At 44.4% G+C, this 19,075-nt stretch overlaps 1 protein-coding gene and 1 long non-coding RNA gene across 5 annotated transcripts in view; one reads left to right on the forward strand and one right to left on the reverse strand.

Moving 5' to 3' along the window:
* LOC147096846 (uncharacterized) overlaps positions 1 to 19,075 on the forward strand; it is a 34,128-nt gene that overhangs the window by 7,819 nt on the left and 7,234 nt on the right. The window lies entirely within an intron of this gene.
* The window catches only part of LOC147096847 (uncharacterized), an 82,615-nt gene continuing 73,449 nt past the window's right edge, over positions 9,910 to 19,075 (reverse strand). For all 4 annotated transcript variants that reach the window (XM_085973528.1, XM_085973526.1, XM_085973527.1 and 1 more), the window contains exons 27-28: positions 18,660 to 18,824; positions 9,910 to 16,429 (exon numbers count right to left, since the gene is read on the reverse strand). In XM_085973528.1, the coding sequence (XP_085829654.1) occupies positions 15,606 to 16,429; positions 18,660 to 18,824 (989 nt within the window). In that variant the 3' untranslated portion in view covers positions 9,910 to 15,605. The remainder of the gene's footprint in view (positions 16,430 to 18,659; positions 18,825 to 19,075) is intronic.

A 19,075-nucleotide genomic window follows, 5' to 3' on the forward strand; every position in this document is an offset into this window, starting at 1 on the left:
TTGGTGAGACCACACTTGGAGTACTGTGTATAGTTTTGGCCTCCTTATTTAAGGAGGGATATACAGTACTTGCATTGGAGGCAGTTCAGAGAAGGTTCACGAGGTTGATTCCAGAGATGAAGGGGTTGTCTTATGAAGAAAGGTTGAGCAGGTTGGGCCTATACTCATTGGAGTTTAGAAGAATGAGAGGGAATCTTATTGAAACATAAGATACTGAGGGGGCTCGACAAGGTAGATGCAGAGAGGATGTTTCCCCTCGTGGGGAAATCTAGAACTCGGGGGCATAGTTTCAGATTATGGAGTCGCCCATTTAAAATGGAGATGAGGAGGAATTTCTTCTCTCAGAGGGTCGTGAATCTGTGGAATTCTCTTCCTCAGAGAGCTGTGGAGGCTGGGTCATTGAATATATTTAAGGTGGAGATAGACAGATTTTTGAACGATAAGGGAGTCAAGGGTTATGGGGAGCGGGCAGGGAAGTGGAGTTGAGGCCAAGATCAGATCAGCCATGATCTTATTGAATGGCGGAGCAGGCTCGAGGGGCCGAATGACCTACTCCTGCTCCTACCTCTTATGTTCTTATGTTCTACAATTGGGCAGGGCAGAATGTTGCCTGGCACTCCCAGGATGAGAGTTTCTTTACGAGTCCAGACAGACAAACGATGTAACTGAGCCACATATTAGCAGCAACACCTACAGCTTCGAGTCACAGAATCACGTTAAAAAAATGTTCTTCACAGAAATCACAGAAATCACAGAAACCCCACAGTGCAGATAGAGGCCATTTCGGCCCATCGAGCCTGCACCGACACATATCCCACCCGATCCCCGTAACCCCTACACCAACACATATCCCACCCTATCCCCGTAACCCCACGTATTTAATCCCCCTAACACTAAGGGTCAATTTTATCATAGCCAATCAACCTAACCCGCACATCTTTGGACTGTGGGAGGAAACCGGAGCACCCGGAGGAAACCCACGCAAACACGGGGAGAATGTGCAAACTCCACACAGACAGTCACCCGAGGCCAGATTCGAACCCGGGTCCCTGGCGCTGTGAGGCAACAGTGCAACAGTGCATCAGAATTTGTTTCAATTAGATTCCAACACAATTTTCCGAACATCATTCAGGCGAGTCAGTGGCGCAAAGGTCAACAGGTGATTTCTCTCCCACGTTGCATTTTATTATATAAACAGGGAGATGAAACTTGTATCCAAATTTTGAACAGCCAACGACAGAGCGAGGCTATTAAGTGTTAGGTGTGTGGCGCCACTGCCTGCTTTTTTGGCTGTTTGTACTTGGATAGTCAAAGGAAAAACACTCCCCTCTCACTGTCATTTGTCCTCTCCGACCACTCCAGGAACTTGAGCACATAATCCAGGCTGACACCCCCAGTGCAGTGCTGAGGGAGCGCTGCACTGTCGCAGGTGCCGTCTTTCCGATGAGACGTTAAATCGAGGTCCCGTATGCCCTCTCAGGTGGACGTAAAAGATCCCACGGCACAATTTTGTGCCAGCATTTCTCCCTCAATCAGCATCACTAAAATAGGTTATCTGGTCATTACCTCATCCCTGTTTATGGGAGCTTGCTGTGCGCAAATTGGCTGCCACATTTCCCATATGTTACAACACTGCCTGAAAGGGCGGTGGAAGCAGATTCAATAACAACTTTCAAAAGGGAATTGAAAAGGGAAAAGAAAAATTGCTGGGCTATGAGGAAAGAGCAGGGGCGTGGCACTAATTGGATAGCCCTTTCAAAGAGCCGGCACAGGCACGATGGGCCGAATGGCCTCCTCCTGAGCAGTAGGATTGTATAAATGGAGTACAGGGGGTCCAGGAAGATCCCAGTATTTGCAGGGCCAGTTGTGATTCTCTATGAAGGGAGAGTCTACAGATTTGGTACAGATTAGCAAACAGTACTGAGCCACAAAACGGGAGTGCTTCATTTTCTGCACTGCAATAGCATATATTTAGTTTAAATTCTGTTACGCTTTGATTATTTTTGATGGTAGGCCGGTAGGCTTGCCAACTCTTCTTGAATGTATTCCTGGGGGCTTCATCACATGACCTCCTGCTTCCAACTTCCCCGCCCCCACACTCACGCCATTGGTCGCCCGACACGTCCATCCTCGCAGTGCCCCGCCTTCCCACAGCCAAATGGGAAACAAACAGACTCTTCATTACCTGACTGGATGGTTCTTGACTGTCAGTCAAACAGTCTTTTTCCCCCATCTCCAATATTTTTATGACTTGTAAACAGAAGTGTTCAAAGAAAATGGTAAAAAAAAAAAAATCTTTTCTAATGAGCCTGTGATTTTTCTCCGGGTGTTACATAAGAACATAAGAAACAGGAGCAGGAGAAGGCCAATCGGTCCCTCGAGCCTGCTCTGCCATTCAATAAGATCATGGCTGATCTTGGCTTGCAGCAGTGTTCTGGATATTAATCTTCAATTCCTGGAGACTCCAGGGCCAATCCTGGAGATTCGGCCATCCTGTAGGCCAGGCATGTGATATGTGTGTCAAAACCTGCCACTTTGTTTAAATCAGGCTACAGGGAAACCCGTATTCGGACTCCATGGGAATCAAGGGATATGGGGATCGGGCGGGAAAGTGGAGTTGAGGTCAAAGATCAGCCATGATCTTATTGAATGGTGGAGCAGGCTCGAGGGGCCGTATGGCCGACTCCTGTTCTGAATTCTGATGTTCTTTGTCCAATTATGGGGTGCACACACAATCCCTGTAAGGACACATTCAACGTACCCAATGGAGAGCTTGGTTGGAGGTTGTTAGGGCCAATGTTTAGGGACCCGCAACTGTGTGCAGGGGTACTGAAGTGTAACGGCTAAAAACCATGCAGTTTACCAGAACTGCATCCAGCCACGTGCCCAGTGATGACCAATCAGTGAGAGAACACTTACTTTTTCAATTGAGAACCTAAATGAAACTCCATAGTGCAGAACAAATGGAGGTTGGGAAGAGTAACAATGCGGTGAATCAGGAAGTAGTGATTTGATGATGCCAAGCGTGCTTTGTAAAGTCTATGGATTGTAGGAGCAAGGGAGGACTACCTTTACTCCTAATTTTCCACCTAACATTTAATAGAATTGACTAGTATATTGAGCACGGCAATTTTATGTGCAGTTGGTGGTTACCTAAAGGGGCGGGAAGTGGGTGCGGTGAAATAAAGAAAAGACTTGCATTTCTATAGCGCCTGTCACGACCTCAGGACATCCCAAAGCGCTTTGCAGCCAATGAAGCACTTTTGAAATAACAACAGAAAATGCTGGAAAAACTCAGCAGGTCAGGCAACATCCGTGGACAGAAATTTGAGTTGACGTTTCGGGTCGAACCCTTCTTCAAAACTGGAAAGAAAAGATAGATTGGAGGCAGGGCTGCGATCGGACAAAAGAATAAAAGAAACAAAAGAAGTAAAAAAGAGACAATAAAAGGTATTAGAAGCTAGATGAGATGGTAATAGGCTGAGATTGGGTGTAAAGTGTACTGGCAGGGCAAGAGATAGCTGCCAGGTGTGAGAGAGAAACAAAAGGAAAGGGGGGGAGGGGGGGAAAAGGAGTGGAAAAATTACAAGAAAAAATGAAATAGGGGCCGAGGTTATGATTTGAAATTGTTGAACTCGATATTGAGTCCGGAAGGCTGCAGAGTGCCTAATCGGAAGATGAGGTGCTGTTCCTCGAGTTTACGTTGAGCTTCTGTGGAACAATACAAGAGCCCGAGTACGGTGAGGTCTGAGTGGGAATGGAGCGGTGAATTAAAATGACAGGCGACCGGAAGCTGGGGGTCACCCTTACGGACTGAACGGAGGTGTTCCGCAAAGCGGTCACCCAATCTGCGTTTGGTCTCCCCAATGTAGAGAAGACCGCATCGTGAGCAGCGAATACAGTATACTAGATTGCGAGAAGTACAAGTAAATCGCTGTTTCACCTGGAAGGGGTGTTTGGGGCCCTGGACAGTGGGAAGGGGGGCGGTATAGGGGCAGGTGTTACATCTCCTCCGCTTGCACGGGAAGGTGCCGGGCGAAGGGGAAGGGCTGTTTGGGGTGATAGAGGAGTGGACTAGGGTGTCTCGGAGCACTTTTGAAGTGTGGTCACTGTAGTAATGTAGGAAATGGAGAAAAAGGAACGAAGCCTGATTGTGCAGTACATTTAGGGAGGGACTGACCGTTCCTGGTTCTCAAAGGCTCTTGCCTGGAGCAGCTCTTAGGAATTTGGCATAAATACCGCCTATGCCAGCTGCCCTACCTTTAGCCAGGAAACTAATATCAGTGCCCGGCTCCTAAGTGCTCTAATACCCAGCCCGTCAGTGCACTAATATCAGTGCCCAGCCGTTCAGTACACTAGTGCCCAGCCCCTCAGAAGGTCAAATTCCTCTGAATGTAAAATGTAAGACTGTCTGTTTTTGTCTATAACAGACAACCTGCTGATGAAATCACATTTCAAAGCCATGTGATCACACAATTTGTGTAATTCCTAAGTTGAACCGATGAGTAAAGAATTGGTCGCGAGGTAAGGAAGTATTTTAAGTGACCGAGGCTGTGTTAGACTGTGGCAATCATTCCAGTGTGAATTCCTGAACTAATACTGTTTACAAGAACGGTGCAAGGAGTCTTTGTGCTGATTAATCATGTCTGAGTTGAAATATCCTATTTAAAACACATGACTTCATTTTTAAAAACAAACCCCATGTGGTTATTTGCTCACTCCTTTGGCTGAAGTTTTGTAAGATGAGGATATCTGGCCTGAAAGAGAAAAAGGGTTGGAAGTCCTCTCGCTGCATGAGGGTTACTTTGCTTCAGCAAGAAATTGATATAAACCCAGACAGCATGCAGGCTCCACTGTACAATAACACACGACGCCATACAGTATTGCATTCATTCATCATGCTGTGTTGGGGGGGGAAGAGAGAAATTACATAAAGAACAAGTTAGTGTCGATGGCTGCATTCATTGAACTCTGTTTTTTTTCTGTTCGAGTTAGCGAGGACTATATGGCGTAGTGGGATAATGCGCGGTGTCCAAATGTCTCGTCTCTATAATCTCCTCCAGCCCCACAACCCCCCGAGATATCTGCGCTCCTCTAATTTTGGCCTCTTGAGTTTCCCTGATTATAAATGCTCAACCATTGGTGGCCGTGCCTTCAGCTGCCAAGGCCCTGAGCTCTGGAATTCCCTCCCTAAACCTCTCCGCCTCCCTCTCCTCCTTTAAGACGTTCCTTAAAACCTACTTCTTTGACTGAGCTTTTAGTCATCTACCCTAATGTCTCCTTATGTGGCTTGGTGTCAAATTTAGTTTGATAATCGCTCCTGAGAAGTGTCTTGAGACGTTTTACTACGTTAAAGGCGCTATATAAATACAAGTTGCTGTTGTCGTCGTCTCAGTGGGTTGTGTATGAACTTTAATCAATATTGCCAATCATTTGCATATAGTCTACTGCTAATTCAGTCATTTAATTTGCATTAAAAATTCAAATTATCCAATCGTTTGAATTAAGCAAAGTAAATTACGCAGCAAAGTAGGGATTTAGTACACGTTGAAAGTCCTGGGTTAACGCTTTTACCCTGTGCCCATGGGACCTGGGTTCAATTCCGACCCAGACTGACAAATGATGGTCTCCTTTCACTGCAAGAGTCCTACGTGGAATAAGTCCCAACCCTGTCCCCATTGGGCAAGGGCCGCAGTACAAAAATACCTCTTAATTTGGCGCTCATTATTAATCTCAGGGTGCTGTAAGAAATGGGAAAGGAATGTCACACTGGTGCAAGAGGGGAAGCTTTGCTAATGTTGGAGAAAGAAAGGACTTGCATTTATAGAACACCTTTCACAATATCCCAAAGCACTTTACAGCCAATGAAGTACTTTTTGAAGTGTAGTCACTGTCGTAATGTAGGAAACGCAGCAGCCAATTTCCGCACAGCAATGTGATAATGGCTAATCTGTTTTTAGGTGTTGAGAGAGAGAAATATTGGCCAGGACACTGGAGGGAACTCCCCTGCTCTCCTTCAAAATTGTGCCATGGGCTCTTTCACAGCCACCTGAGAGGACAGACAAGGATCTCGGTTTAACGTCTCATCTGAAAGATGGGAGGGGAAACGTAGCCCTGTAAACTGTGACCAGGGATTGTGTGATGCGGCCATCGGATGCCTGAAATGGGAAAGTGTTCCATTGCTCAGGAAACGGTGCAATTCAGGTTGGTGGTGGGGAAGAGCCTGTGGTTTTTCTGTGTAACTGGATGGAGAGCTGGTTCTTCCAGTTCAGGAGGCCCACGAGTCACCGCTTGCTATGACACATTGTCTAATGTTAGGACCATCTGCTTTAAACGAGAGAACTGAGAGGAACAATCAGCCCTAACATTGTCACCTCATTGAGTGAGTGCAAAATTCACAACAACATTTTTTTAAAAAAAGCTCAGACATTTTATTTTTAAACCAGTGCATCAGTTGCTGTATTCATTGAGGTCACAAGATTTTCCTTTACAGCTGTATGCCTGAGGGGACCGGAGGGTGCGATGGGTTAATACAGGGTTGTCCAATCTTTTGCTTATCTAGGCAGCAGCAGTGTGGACTATGGAGTTTTGGAGGTCACTAGTTTAAATCCCTTTGCACACCTCCAGGCCCACAAACATCAAACAGGAGAAACCAGCGAATAAGTAACACTTGAAATAGAACTGCAGATCCTAAAATTATCGTGTCCAACCCAAGACATTTTCTAAAATAATTAACAATCTTTAGCCAGAACACAAACTGATCAGCTCACATTGGCTAAAAATGATAAGAGCAACAGAGAATTTTGCAGCACTGAAGGAGACCATTTTACCTACCGAGTCCGTGCTGGCTCTGAGAGCTATCCACTTAGTCCCATTTCCCCGCCCTTTCTCCACACCGTTTTAAATGTTTATTTTTCAAATATTTATCCTTCAAATCCTCAATCCACTTCCCTTTTAAAAGTTATTACCGATTCCGCTGTGTTTGGTAGGGCAACCCTCTGCAGATATGAAAGAAACCTAACCTTTCCCTTAAAGTGACCATGTTTGCATTTTGTTTTCTCCTTCTGCCTGCCGTTCTGCACCATTATTTCCTGCCAACAACCTGGGCTAGTGACTTGCTCGAAGGCTTTCCCCACCCACCCAAGGCCAGTTTATAACTAGCAGTTTGTGAGTGGGCTCAGATTACTCTGGGGAGGGGTTACTGAGTGACCAACTCAAAATAGGAAATAAATCCCGGTCAACAGAAAAGGCAAACAACCCAAGGTCTGATTGTAGTTCACCTGTCCACTATTTCAGGGCTGTTCCCTTCCACTACCTTTGAAAACAAATCTATGGTTTTGATCCCACACGAGGAACCCTGTAGGGGCTTCCTGGATAGTTAAATTAAGATGGGCCGAATGACCTTCCTCATCCATAAGTAACATGATCTTGTTTTGTGGTCTGTACTGGTGCTCTGTCTAATGACAAGGCATTGAAGTGCATCTCACAATCACATGACATAGTGCGGAGTGAAAAGACCATATGACCCAAGTCCACTCTTTCTGATGTTCTGTGCATCATTTACACCAATATGACCTCACTCATTCCCCCATCCCCTAACCTGCTTCATTTTCTGAGGAAGTTAAAAGAATTACAGTCAGAGCCTCCAAGATAGGATAGCCTGACATTTCTTCCCCCAAACAAATCAAGGGAAAAGAATCTCTTCAACTGAAACTGGCTACTCTAATTCCATTTCCCTGCCCTTTCCCCCCATCTTCCTTTTTTAATACCTATCCAGGCCCCTTTTCAATTATGTTGGCCCCTGCCTCAGTAGCCACTTGTGGTAAAGCATTCCATGTTCTAGTAACCATTTTATGTGGAAAACCTTTCATCTAACTTGCCCCTTTGTTCTTCCAGTGCTAATCTTGTGTCCATGCCCCTCGTTACCAATTTGCCAACCATTGGAAATAATGCTTCACAATTTACCTTTTTAAAAAAAAGTTTCAGAATCTTTAAAATCTCTAATCTCTCCAACATAATATCTGTTGCAGTGAAAACCTGTTTATCGAGCCTTTCTTCGTAACTATAACCTCTCATTTTCTGGTATTCTCGTGAATCTTCAGTACTCTTTTCATGACTGCAATATCTTTCCTATGGTACTCTAGCCCTGGCCTAATCTATGTCTTGTACAAACTCACTCCAGTTCCTTGCTTTTAATTCGATTATCCCTAAGGACTTTTTAAACATAGGAACAGGAGTAAGTCATTCAGTGCCTCGAGCCCATTCCACCATTCAATTAGATCATGGCTGATCTGTACCTCAACCCCATTTACCAGTCATTGCTCCATATCCCTTGATACCCTTACCTAACAAAAATCTATCAATCTCAGTCTTCAAAGCTTCAATTGATTCAGCACCAAAGCCTTTTGGTGGGGGGGGGGGGGGGGGGAAAGAAAGAGATTTCTATTACTGTGTGTGTGAAGTACTTCCTCATTTCACTCCTGAACAGCCTAGCTCTAATTTGAAGATTATGCCCCCACCTTGTTCACCCACCAGAGGAAATAGTTCCCATCGCCCTTATCAAATCATGACAGGGATCTTTTATGTCCATTTGAGGGTAGATAGAATGCCACTTTATCCAACACACATCATTTGTATTCTTCCTCCTTGTACTCACACAGGTGATCTTCAGCTGCATATTATGGCTTGCTCAGGCATATGTGCTGAGTCCTTGGAAGGTACAGCAGTGTGGGAAGGAGTTTATATAACTCTTAATATCCAACAAAAAAACATCAATCTCAGTTCTGAAATTTTCAACTGACCCGCAGCCTCAACAGGAGTGTTCCTGATTTCCACTACCCTTTGTGTGAGTAAGTTATTTCTGACATCACCCCTGAATGGCCGAGCTCTATTTTTAAACTATGCTCCCTTGTTCTGGACTCCCCCACTAGAGGAAATAGTTTCTGTCAAATCCTTTAATCATCTTAAAACACCTCAAATAGATCATCCCTTAATTTTCTATATACAAGCCTACTCTATGCAGCCTAATAGACCCCACGGTTGGCACTTCCATGAAGAATGGCCACTTAGGCAAGGCGCCAGAGGGCTGTCACACACCGTGGGATTGGACCACATGACGAGTCATCATCTTCAGCACACACAGGACAAAAGCAACACAGTGGAGATGTAGCAAGTGGAAAGAGCATATTGGAAAGTATATTAGAGGTTTAGGACGAACAGGAACATTTAGTAATATTGGCAAGAGGGAGACATAGAAAGGCTGCAATTTGGGGGGGTGGGGGTGGGGAGAAGAGGAGGAGTTGCGAGGCTTGAGGTGAGGGAGATTTCCCATCAGATGCCAAGCTTTATCTTTGCCTTGATCATAAATATATTCAAGAAAAAGAGTTAGATATATTTCTTAAGGCTAAAGGGATCAAGGGATATGGAGACAAGGCAGGGACAGGGTACAGGAAACTAGATTAACCGGCACCGAAATAACCGGAAATGTCGGTTAACCGGCAAAATTCAGGAGTAGGTTCAGGTAACTTTTATTACTTGCCTTCCTCCATGTGTTGCTGTGCAAGGGTGTGGCTGCAGCTGTTGCTAAGCTACAGAGACGTTTGCAACTTGTGGCCATTGTTTTGAACCTATTGCTAAGCAACAGGGTTTGTTGCTTTATACGGAGCTCTCAGCTCCGTATCTTTTACTATAGCTTTCGGTTATCCGGAATTTTTGATGAACCGGCACCACATCGGTCCCGGATTAAAAAAAAGTTTCCTGTACTGAGTTTGGATGATCAGCCATGATCTCATTGAATGGCGGAGCAGGCTCGAGGGGCCAAATGGCCGACTCCTGCTCCTATCTTCTATGTTTCTATAACCACCTTCACCTGGATGTGAAGATCAACATCTAGCCAAAAAAAACACTTACTTTGTAGCTTGCAGCAAACATGCTTTTTAATGACAACAGTTTGCTGTATTTACAGAGTATTCGTACTAAAAATAATTCTCACCAATTGTTAGGTGATGCACCTTTCATTGAAAAATATTAAAAATACAAATAACACTGGTTTTACTTTACAAACAGGTTCAAAAATTCATTAGCAAATCAGTATTTGCTATTAAAAAAAAAAGCGAGATATTCATTCCTTAGACACAATGAACTACGACAATGTGAAAGAAAAACTTCCATTATGCAGACGAGCACTTTAACACATCGTGAGTTTGAAAAATAATGAAAGTCGTGTCTTCTACAGCTTTTATGAACAATAAGGAGCAACTTCTGCTTTTCCTCATTAAATGATTCAGTCATGCTCTGGAGCCTTCACACAGCCCAGCTTAAATCCACTTCTTGTCACAGAATTCTTGCAACACACAAATTAGTCACACTGATAAATACCTTGCATGTTACATTTATAAAAAAAACTTGCATTCATATAGCGCCTTATTACATCTCTTGAATGTCTCAAAGCGCTTCACACTTTCCATTATGTTGAAATGCAGTGATTGTTATGTAGGCAAACAAAAGCAGCCATTTTGGGCAAACAATGAGATGAATAGCCAGTTAAACCGTTTCCATTTGCGGGATCTCTCTGCTGTCGAACAGGTTTCTGATACCTGCCTCAATAGGCAGATGGTACCTCGCTTAACACTGTATCCAAAGAATGCTAACTCCATTAACGCAGTGGAGGGTTAGACTAAATTATAGGCTCAAGTCTTAAGTGGGGGTCAAGTCCACGACCTTCTGACTCAGACGAGAGTGTTAGCAACTGAGCCAAGCCGGCACAATCACTTCTTTACTTTCCTTCGATGACAATTCTGAAAGTCATATGCTCAGGATTAAACAAGTATTTGAAATTCTCGTAACATGCCAACACAGCGTTAGGAGAGTGCGCTGTTCTAGGGACCAGGCAAGGAGGCTGAATCCCAACCACAGTCATCAGATCACAAGAGAAAGCAGTCTGAAAATGTAATCCAACCCAAATTCCCCCACTGGCTAAATCACTGGTGCGGGTGACCGAGATCTTCCATTATAGATGTGTTAATTTTCTCAGGCAGCACACACAGAGTAAGCAATCTGTGAAGTCCAACATGGTGAAGACAGGCTTTAAAATTAACTAAAAACGTTTTTTAAATAAGTACCGAAGACTGCCGCAGTGCATAGAAAGTGACATTTTGCTTTGCTGCTCAAGCTTGGCACCCGTTTTCTCAAGCTGCCAGGTTCCAATCTCTGTGTATTCCACGAGTCGCAATGAGGCTTAACAAAGGGAAACGGGAGGAAGAAAAATCCAGGCTGCCTGGAGGCGCATAAGCAACTGTAAAGGGTTGGAAACCTGGGAATACTGCAGACCCAAAGGAAGCACAAGGGGAGTGAAAAATAATCAGTTTATGAAAGCTTGCCAATGTTGGGAATGGTTATTGGAGCTGTTGAGTAGGTGTGCTGATGTGACGTGGACTGACTCTCTCTCCCTGCTAGAGACCCCGTTTGCCCACAAGATCAGGAACTGTCCCAATCCTACAGCTCCAGAGCAACACAGTATGCCACTGCACAGCAGAACATTATTTGGAGAAACAAGGACAACTTGGGTCATAGTTCTGATGCGAGAAAGGTACAGCAACATTAAACCACCAGAAGCAGCCCAAATTCAAGCAGGGTGTAAAAGACAATGCCCAATCATGGGTTGTCCACGTAGCTGCTCCTCATCCTACACAACCTGCTCTTCCAACAGCAGATATATACATTCAATGGGGAAATTGAGGCATGGTATAATGCAGGAGGGATGGGGCAGTGGGGACAGCTTTTGCGGTGCACATTTACAGTATCTTTCCAAAACAACATCACAGTAAAACAGGAGAGGTTTTAATTTGTAGTGATGGTACAGTAGTTACCAGAAAGGATTATTTTCAGCCAATAATTCTGCTCCCCCTGGCTTTTAAAAAAGAGATAGTTATTGGATCTAGATTTTGAGGATAGAAAGTCTGAATTTCAGTGTTGTGCTGGTTAACATTGATTTCTTCACGGGACAGAAACCAACCAGTGACAATCAGAGTTTAGTTTACAGTCACATCTAACCCATTAACCTGTCTTTTCCCTTTTCAGATCCTGATGTGCATTTCCAACAGTTTTTTTAAATTCAGTTTTCCAACATGGTGGTGGGGGCATTCTTATTTTTTATTAGAACAAATGCATCCCCCCATCCAAATCAGGAAAGGACCATTCCTCGTTTCATGCAATGTACTCTGGTAAGGATGGGAACTGTAGCCAGCTTACTGTGTATTTTCACTTTGGGGAGGAAGGAAAAGATTTATGTAAAAAATTGTCCTGCAGAAATGTTTGTGTAGCAGAAATCCCTGCAGTCCTATAGCACCTCAACAGAGCAGCTAGCGGTCACCATCCTTCCCACAATACGGTGCACGAAACAATGCGAGTCTCTCCTCCCCTTCACCAAACAAGCTGGCTTCTACAACATTAACTGATTATGGCTCAGATCACTTGGCAGAGGATGGTCAGTGAATGGTTAGCTGACATTAAGAAAACCAATACAATTTAGAAAGTTTCCAACTCAAAAAAAAACCCTCGTTACTTGTCCTTACACAATGCCACTGGTTCAGTTCTTGCTTAAACACACGAAGCAACTGCTAAACACAAACCACGAATCCTTAGTGTAATGCACATTTGACCAGAGAGAGCATGGAGACTAGGATTTAAAGGAAGTAGTGTTGTGGATGGTTCGATAAATCTATTTCACGCAGCATCTCGACTGTAGTGGTCCCATCAGAATTGCTGAATTCTGCCAGACTGGCTTTTTCCGCAGCAATCTTCCTATCTGAAGATTAGATTATGTACAACACAACTTTAGAAATGATAAATGGAGCCAATGTTCCCTTTAACTTTTTTTTGGGGGGGGGATCATGTGGCTCCTTTAACGGGCTGCGCGGCCCATTCAAAATTCAGCGCTTGCGCGGTTTTTCCATTTAAAAGCCGGTGGGCCACCATTGTTAAGTCAGGCTGGCAATTTCAAAAGGACAGAACGTGAAATACAACAAATACCACTAACCAGAAAAGGGCGTGCACACAGAACTTAATAACGAGCAGATCTGGAGCACAACAGAATAAAAGTGTCTGAGGAACTTTCCTCATGGCAGTGCAAGGCCAATTACGAGGAGGTAGAACAGATTAGTGGCCCTTCAAATCCATCATATGACAAAATGTGCATCACATGCAGCAATCTAGAATATACAGTGAAAGATACAGTACGAGAAATGTGCACACAATATATAGTGAAGTACACCGCACAGCGAGAAGAGTCAGAGGGAAATTGGAAAAAACCAAGGGGATATCCTCATTTAACACCTGAAGCAAGTTTCCTGCCCAGCACCCACAAATCACTTGTATAATAATAAATATAAATGAGCAGAGCTCATTGCAAATTACAGAAATAAATTGTCCCAGGTCTTTCTGGGCTGTATAAATACCAACAGGGACACAGATAAAGATTAGTTCCGAGTTCCTAATAATTTGCATATATTAAGCTGTTTATAGCCGGTCTTGGTGTTCCAATTTAGGATTCTCTCATCACAGAGGTAAGTATTTTTAAGAACAGCCAGCTCCAGACCCACAAACTTCGACAACAAAGTTCAAATTGGACTGAACTGTATGAGCTACAAGTGCTGGATTACCAGGAGGGACAGCACAGCCACAGCCCAAGTTAGCAGTTTGAACAGGTTTGTACATTAACTGGGCACAAGGTCCAAGTGTCTACACTAAACAAACCGTGTAAGGATATCAGCATACTTCCCCAAATACCCCAGCTGTGTGGGCCACGCACCAATACACCAAGAAGCAGGTTTTTATACCTGCAATTCACATCTAGAGCACAGTAGCGATCCCATCAGTGGAGTTGCCATAAGAAAGCTGCTGGTTACTTCAGGAGAAGGGATGGGTAAAAGAATCAGAGCACTTCATCTAAAGTCATCAGGCACATCTGATCAGTCACAAGATGATTATGGATGAGGCAGACTATAGGGCTCAACTTAGTTCATTTATCCAGAATGACCTGAAAGTCCACCCATTGCTGAAACCCAATTGGTTGTGAAATGATCTCCGGGTTTTCGCCTTCACTACACTATCTGTCCATTCCACGATCAGTCACTTTCACACCACCAGTAGTGCGGAAGCAGGACCTGCACCAGCTCTCAGCCAGGGAATGGTGCACACCCAGCACTGGGACCAAGAGGAAATTATTTTCAAATCATTGCGCTCAGTATTTCAGTAAAATGACTCCTCCCACAATCAAGTGCAAGTACATTCGAACAAAGTGTTCAGAAATTGCCCTACGGAGGGCTGTTCAGAGAGTGATGTGAGCATTTCATGATATAGTGCTAGTGATGTTACTGTAATGGTGCACTGCATTGTGCCTGAGGAATTGCATCTCTGAAGCCCCTAATCCTTTTAGTTCTCAATTACAACCCACAAGTGGCTGCTTTAGAAGAGGCCAACATTATCTGAAGACTCTCTCCTTCCTCTCAACCATTTTAACATTATTGTTAAGATTTCAAAACTTTTTAAATACAGGTTGAAAATCTGGAGTTAAAAACGAGTCAAAGACAAGTACCCAAGTGCTGCACATTTGAAAAATAACAGCTACACAAGGAAAGAATACCACATTTGCACATGGTTTTTGTGCAAAATGTATTCATTCCACGCAAGACCAGGTTAAAAACTGGGCTGAAATTCCAACCTGTACTGTGAAGTATAAAATCCACTTTATAAAAAGCTATGCACTTTAACATTAAAGATTCATCCACTGCCTCACTAGGTTGTGCACAGCAAACGTCTCGGTGTTTACTGCGGTGAGGACCCAGTCTTCAGAAACTCCGATTCCAACGTGTGAAGTGAACTCATTCCCTACAAACCTGCAATAACTTTCTGTTGCCCTAATAAGGCAGAATATGGGTCCTCTTGCTCACATTAAAAAAAAAACATGGTTTATTTTTGCAGATGAAGTAGATTGCCTCAAGTACTGACCTACGTGGGATAGGACGGAGTAGTGAGTTTATTACTGTTGATAGCTCCATAAATACAAAACATTCCAACAGATATTCTAACTTTCTGGGATGTGTTCGTCACATAAATCATTTCATTCTGGTTCGATTTCCCCCTGCCCCCTGCCCACCTTTTCGCAAGTGCTAATATTGCAGCAAAGTCCAGAGTTGTACAACCTGCAGTTCTATTCGCTCATAGAGCTACCCCTCTCTGCTCACACTCTTCCTGCTGGAAGGAAAGTAACCGCGGTGGAGGAGAGAACTCGGCCTTTGTTCAGCCGAGGAAGCAGCATAGCAAGACTTTCTTAAACAGCTTAAAAAGGTTGCGTGTAAACATTGAGTCGATCCAAGTCCGACATTAGCATGGGGTACGGTCCCCTGCTATTAGTTTTAGAAACTTGCCTCAGGCTGAGCCTAATCCCAGTTATTCAAAAGACCGGTCCAACTTTCCTGGCCTCTGTTGCTCAGCCAGTCTTTCCATTAAGGCGTGGCGAGATCATCAGCACAGGAGTGGAAGAGAAAGCGAGAAGACAGTAACGTGCGTTACAGGCAGAGCTCCTCCGCTTAGGAGCCTTTAACAGGCTACTGTGTGGAATCCAGCAGCAAGTAGCCTCCGTTTGCATTTGCTTCATTGGCAGAATGAATGTCTACGGAAGATATAAATATTTTGGGCTCTCTGGCTGCACAGGTTGCTGTTGTAGAGCCGTCCGAGGAGGCTGAATCCATGTCTAACTCAGCCTCCATTTGCCCCATTCCCCCTCTGTTCAATGATGGGATCTGCTTCAGTGTTTGGTCTGGCAGAAGACTATGCAAGCTTTTGCCCTTCACAAGGAGCTCAGTTGTCTCTGTATACCCACACTGGGTGATGGGGGCCTCACTAACAGAGGTGGAAGCCTTTTGGAAGCACTGCATCGACTTGCTCGCACTGTCAAACAAGTTGTGCGGGACATTTTCTGAATCTTCTCGTTTTGATTTCCATGTCCATGGTTTGATTCCAGCCTCTTGCACCTTCTTAGCCAGTTTTTGAAGAATGTCCTGCCCTTTTGTTGATCTGATAGCCTGCAGTTTCCCTTTTACTGCTGATCTTGAATCGGTTTGACCCTTTCCCAAAGACTCTGCAGTGGAGTCCTTGCTTGTTGACTTTGACCAACACAAAGTCTCCTGTGATGGCTTTTCAAGACCAACAGGTTGGCCTCCATTTGATGGCAGTAGATAGTTTAGAGATTTGAAATTCAGGCCCATTGCATTCACATGCTGTTCCCCATCCTGCACAGTCCTAAGGCGCCACGATGCTACATCAATGGCTGTTGATAATGTACCAGGGACTTTTCCTAATGTTTCTGGAAGCTTCCGCATGACCATTTCCCCTCTCAGCTGTGCTGATGACGATGTGTGTGAAGTGCCCGCTATGTAAAAAAAAGAATCAAGAGAAATGTTACTACACTCTGAAAACACAAGTTACCATTTGTTCAGCACATTTAGAAGTGGCCACAAAAAACACATTTTATGAACATGCCAACGAAATAAATAGCAAACACACAGAAAATCCACACCATGCTCATTCACAGCCGAGGCCCGGTGGCCAGTTCCAAATGTATCACAGTATTTCATTTAAGACAGGACACCGATTCGCAAACTCGGTGGTGGTCGATTCCACGGAAGCGCTCCGCTACCACTACCACGGGGAACGTCGACACCCAGGAGCCCCGAGGATGTCCAGTCTCGTTCCCAGTGCAGCTACTTGCAAGAGTCAGCTCTTGATTTAGTGGGAACCATAGCCTCCATCTGACCAGAACGTCAGGTTTCCTCACAGCCACAAGCTAAAGCTGCAGTAATACCGGTGTCCTCAAAGTTGGAGGATTTTATAAAAGCCTACACTGGTGACTGACAAAAAATCAATCTAGCTTTTTTTAAATATATATAAAAAAGGACAAGAATTTAAAAACAGAATAATGCTGTAAAGATGTCAAAAGATTCACCTCTTTTGACACACCCTATGTAAAAGCCAATTATAGTAACTTTCCCTTCCCCCCTCCCCCGACTAAAGCAGTACTGTACTTTTTTGTAAGAACTCAAAGGGGAGCATGGTAGTCTTGACCAGATAATCTGTTTTTGTGATATTTTGATGAGGGATTCTCTCATTGCCGTTTGTGCGAGGCGCTATACAAATGCAAGTTCTTTCCTTCCGTTCGGCTTTACTTTCAGGAGTAGCAGATTCTTTTTTGTGGTCTTCCCTGTGCGACAGCAGTGAAAGCTGTTTCTCCACCCCCTCCCCCCCCCCCCACAATATGGGGCAGGATGATCACTGGTGCACAGACAAGACACTTCCATCTCCATTTGTTACCAAGTCAAATTTAATCCCGACAAATGATGAAGTTGGACCAAAAAGGAGAGACGACGTGTAGTTGGCAGACACTCAAGGCCAGACACAAATCAGTTAGTTGGCACAAGTGAATGGGCCCCTGCCTCCACATTTTGTTTGCAATGAGTCATTCAATTTAGCAATTAAATAAGGACAAACAGGACTTAAAATAAAACCTTCAGTAGAATGGACAGAAACTACTTTTGACAGATAAAATGGCAGAGCACCATGAAATCTTAGCTGTGCTCAATTTTTCTCTTCTGCCTCGGTGCCATACCATAATTTCCAAAAAAGGTGAGCAGGTTATCAACCTCCAGTCAGTAACTGGCCACTGGAAGGTGCTCGGGAGCAACGTTCTCTCCTGGACGAGGGGAGGGTGGGTAGCAGCCTCGCTGTATCTTAGGGCTAGGTAGCACTGCCCATTCCCAACATTATCCACTTTGGTGGCAAAAATAGGAAGGCAGATTATTATTTGAATGGCAATAGATTGGGAGAAGGGGAAGTGCAAAGAGACCTGGGTGTCCTTGTGCACCAGTCGCTGAAGGTGAGCATGCAGGTGCAGCAGGCGGTTAAGAAGGCAAATGGTATGTTGGCCTTCGTAGCGAGAGGGTTCGAGTACAGGAGCAAGGATGTCTTGCTGCAGTTGTACAGGGCCTTGGTGAGACCACATCTTGAGTATTGTGTGCAGTTTTGGTCGCCTTACCTGAGGAAGGATGTTCTTGCCATGGAGGGAGTGCAGCGAAGATTCACCAGACTGATACCTGGGATGGCAGGAATGACGTATGAGGATAGATTGTGTCGATTGGGCTTATACTCACTGGAGTTTAGAAGATTGAGAGGGGATCTCATCGAAACCTATAAAATTCTGTCAGGTCTGGACAGACTAGATGCAGGAAGGATGTTTCTGATGGCCGGGGAGTCCAGAACCAGGGGTCATAGTCTAAGGATAAGGGGTAAGCCATTTAGGACTGAAATGAGGAGGAATTTCTTCACCCAGAGAGTGGTGAACCTGTGGAATTCTCTGCCACAGAGGGCGGTGGAGGCTAGTTCATTAAATATATTCAAGAAAGAGTTGGATATATTTCTTGAGGTTAAAGGGATCAAGGGATATGGGGAAAAGGCAGGGACAGGGTACTGAATTTGGATGATCAGCCATGATCTCATTGAATGGCGGAGCAGGCTCGAAGGGCCGAATGGCCTATTCCTGCTCCTATCTTCTATGTTTCTATGTATCCTTCTAAAACTATCAACGCACTCTTTCGGAGCTACTGTACCTGAAAAAGCTGAATGTGCCTCTTCTCGCTGGGCTATGGCAGCACTCCCTGGCATTACTCCCTTTGTGCCGCCTGCCTCCGCCTGGAGAACAGGACTGTATCTTCCAAACTCCTCACCATGGGGGGAAACTGCAATTTTCTCGAGGAGCAGGTGAAAAGGAGTTCCTGTGGCAAATACATTTAAAAAAGATTAGAAGTAAAAGAGTTTCCAAAATGTCAAATTTTAAACACTGGCATTTAAAAAATAAGTCATGCATCAAAAAGAGAGCGATTTTGGGGCTGGATGTAATGTACTGTTCGTCTCATTTTACTTGGCAACACACAAGTACTTTTTATAGAGTATTAGTTTGGCTCTGAGCACCCACCTCCGAGTCAGAAGGTTCAATTCCAACACTCGAGTGCAGTGCTGGATTGTC

Source organism: Somniosus microcephalus, chromosome 34 (genome assembly GCF_052327205.1).
Source record: "Somniosus microcephalus isolate GS21.2 chromosome 34, FLI_Smic_1.0, whole genome shotgun sequence".
In the NCBI taxonomy this organism is placed as follows: domain Eukaryota; kingdom Metazoa; phylum Chordata; class Chondrichthyes; order Squaliformes; family Somniosidae; genus Somniosus; species Somniosus microcephalus.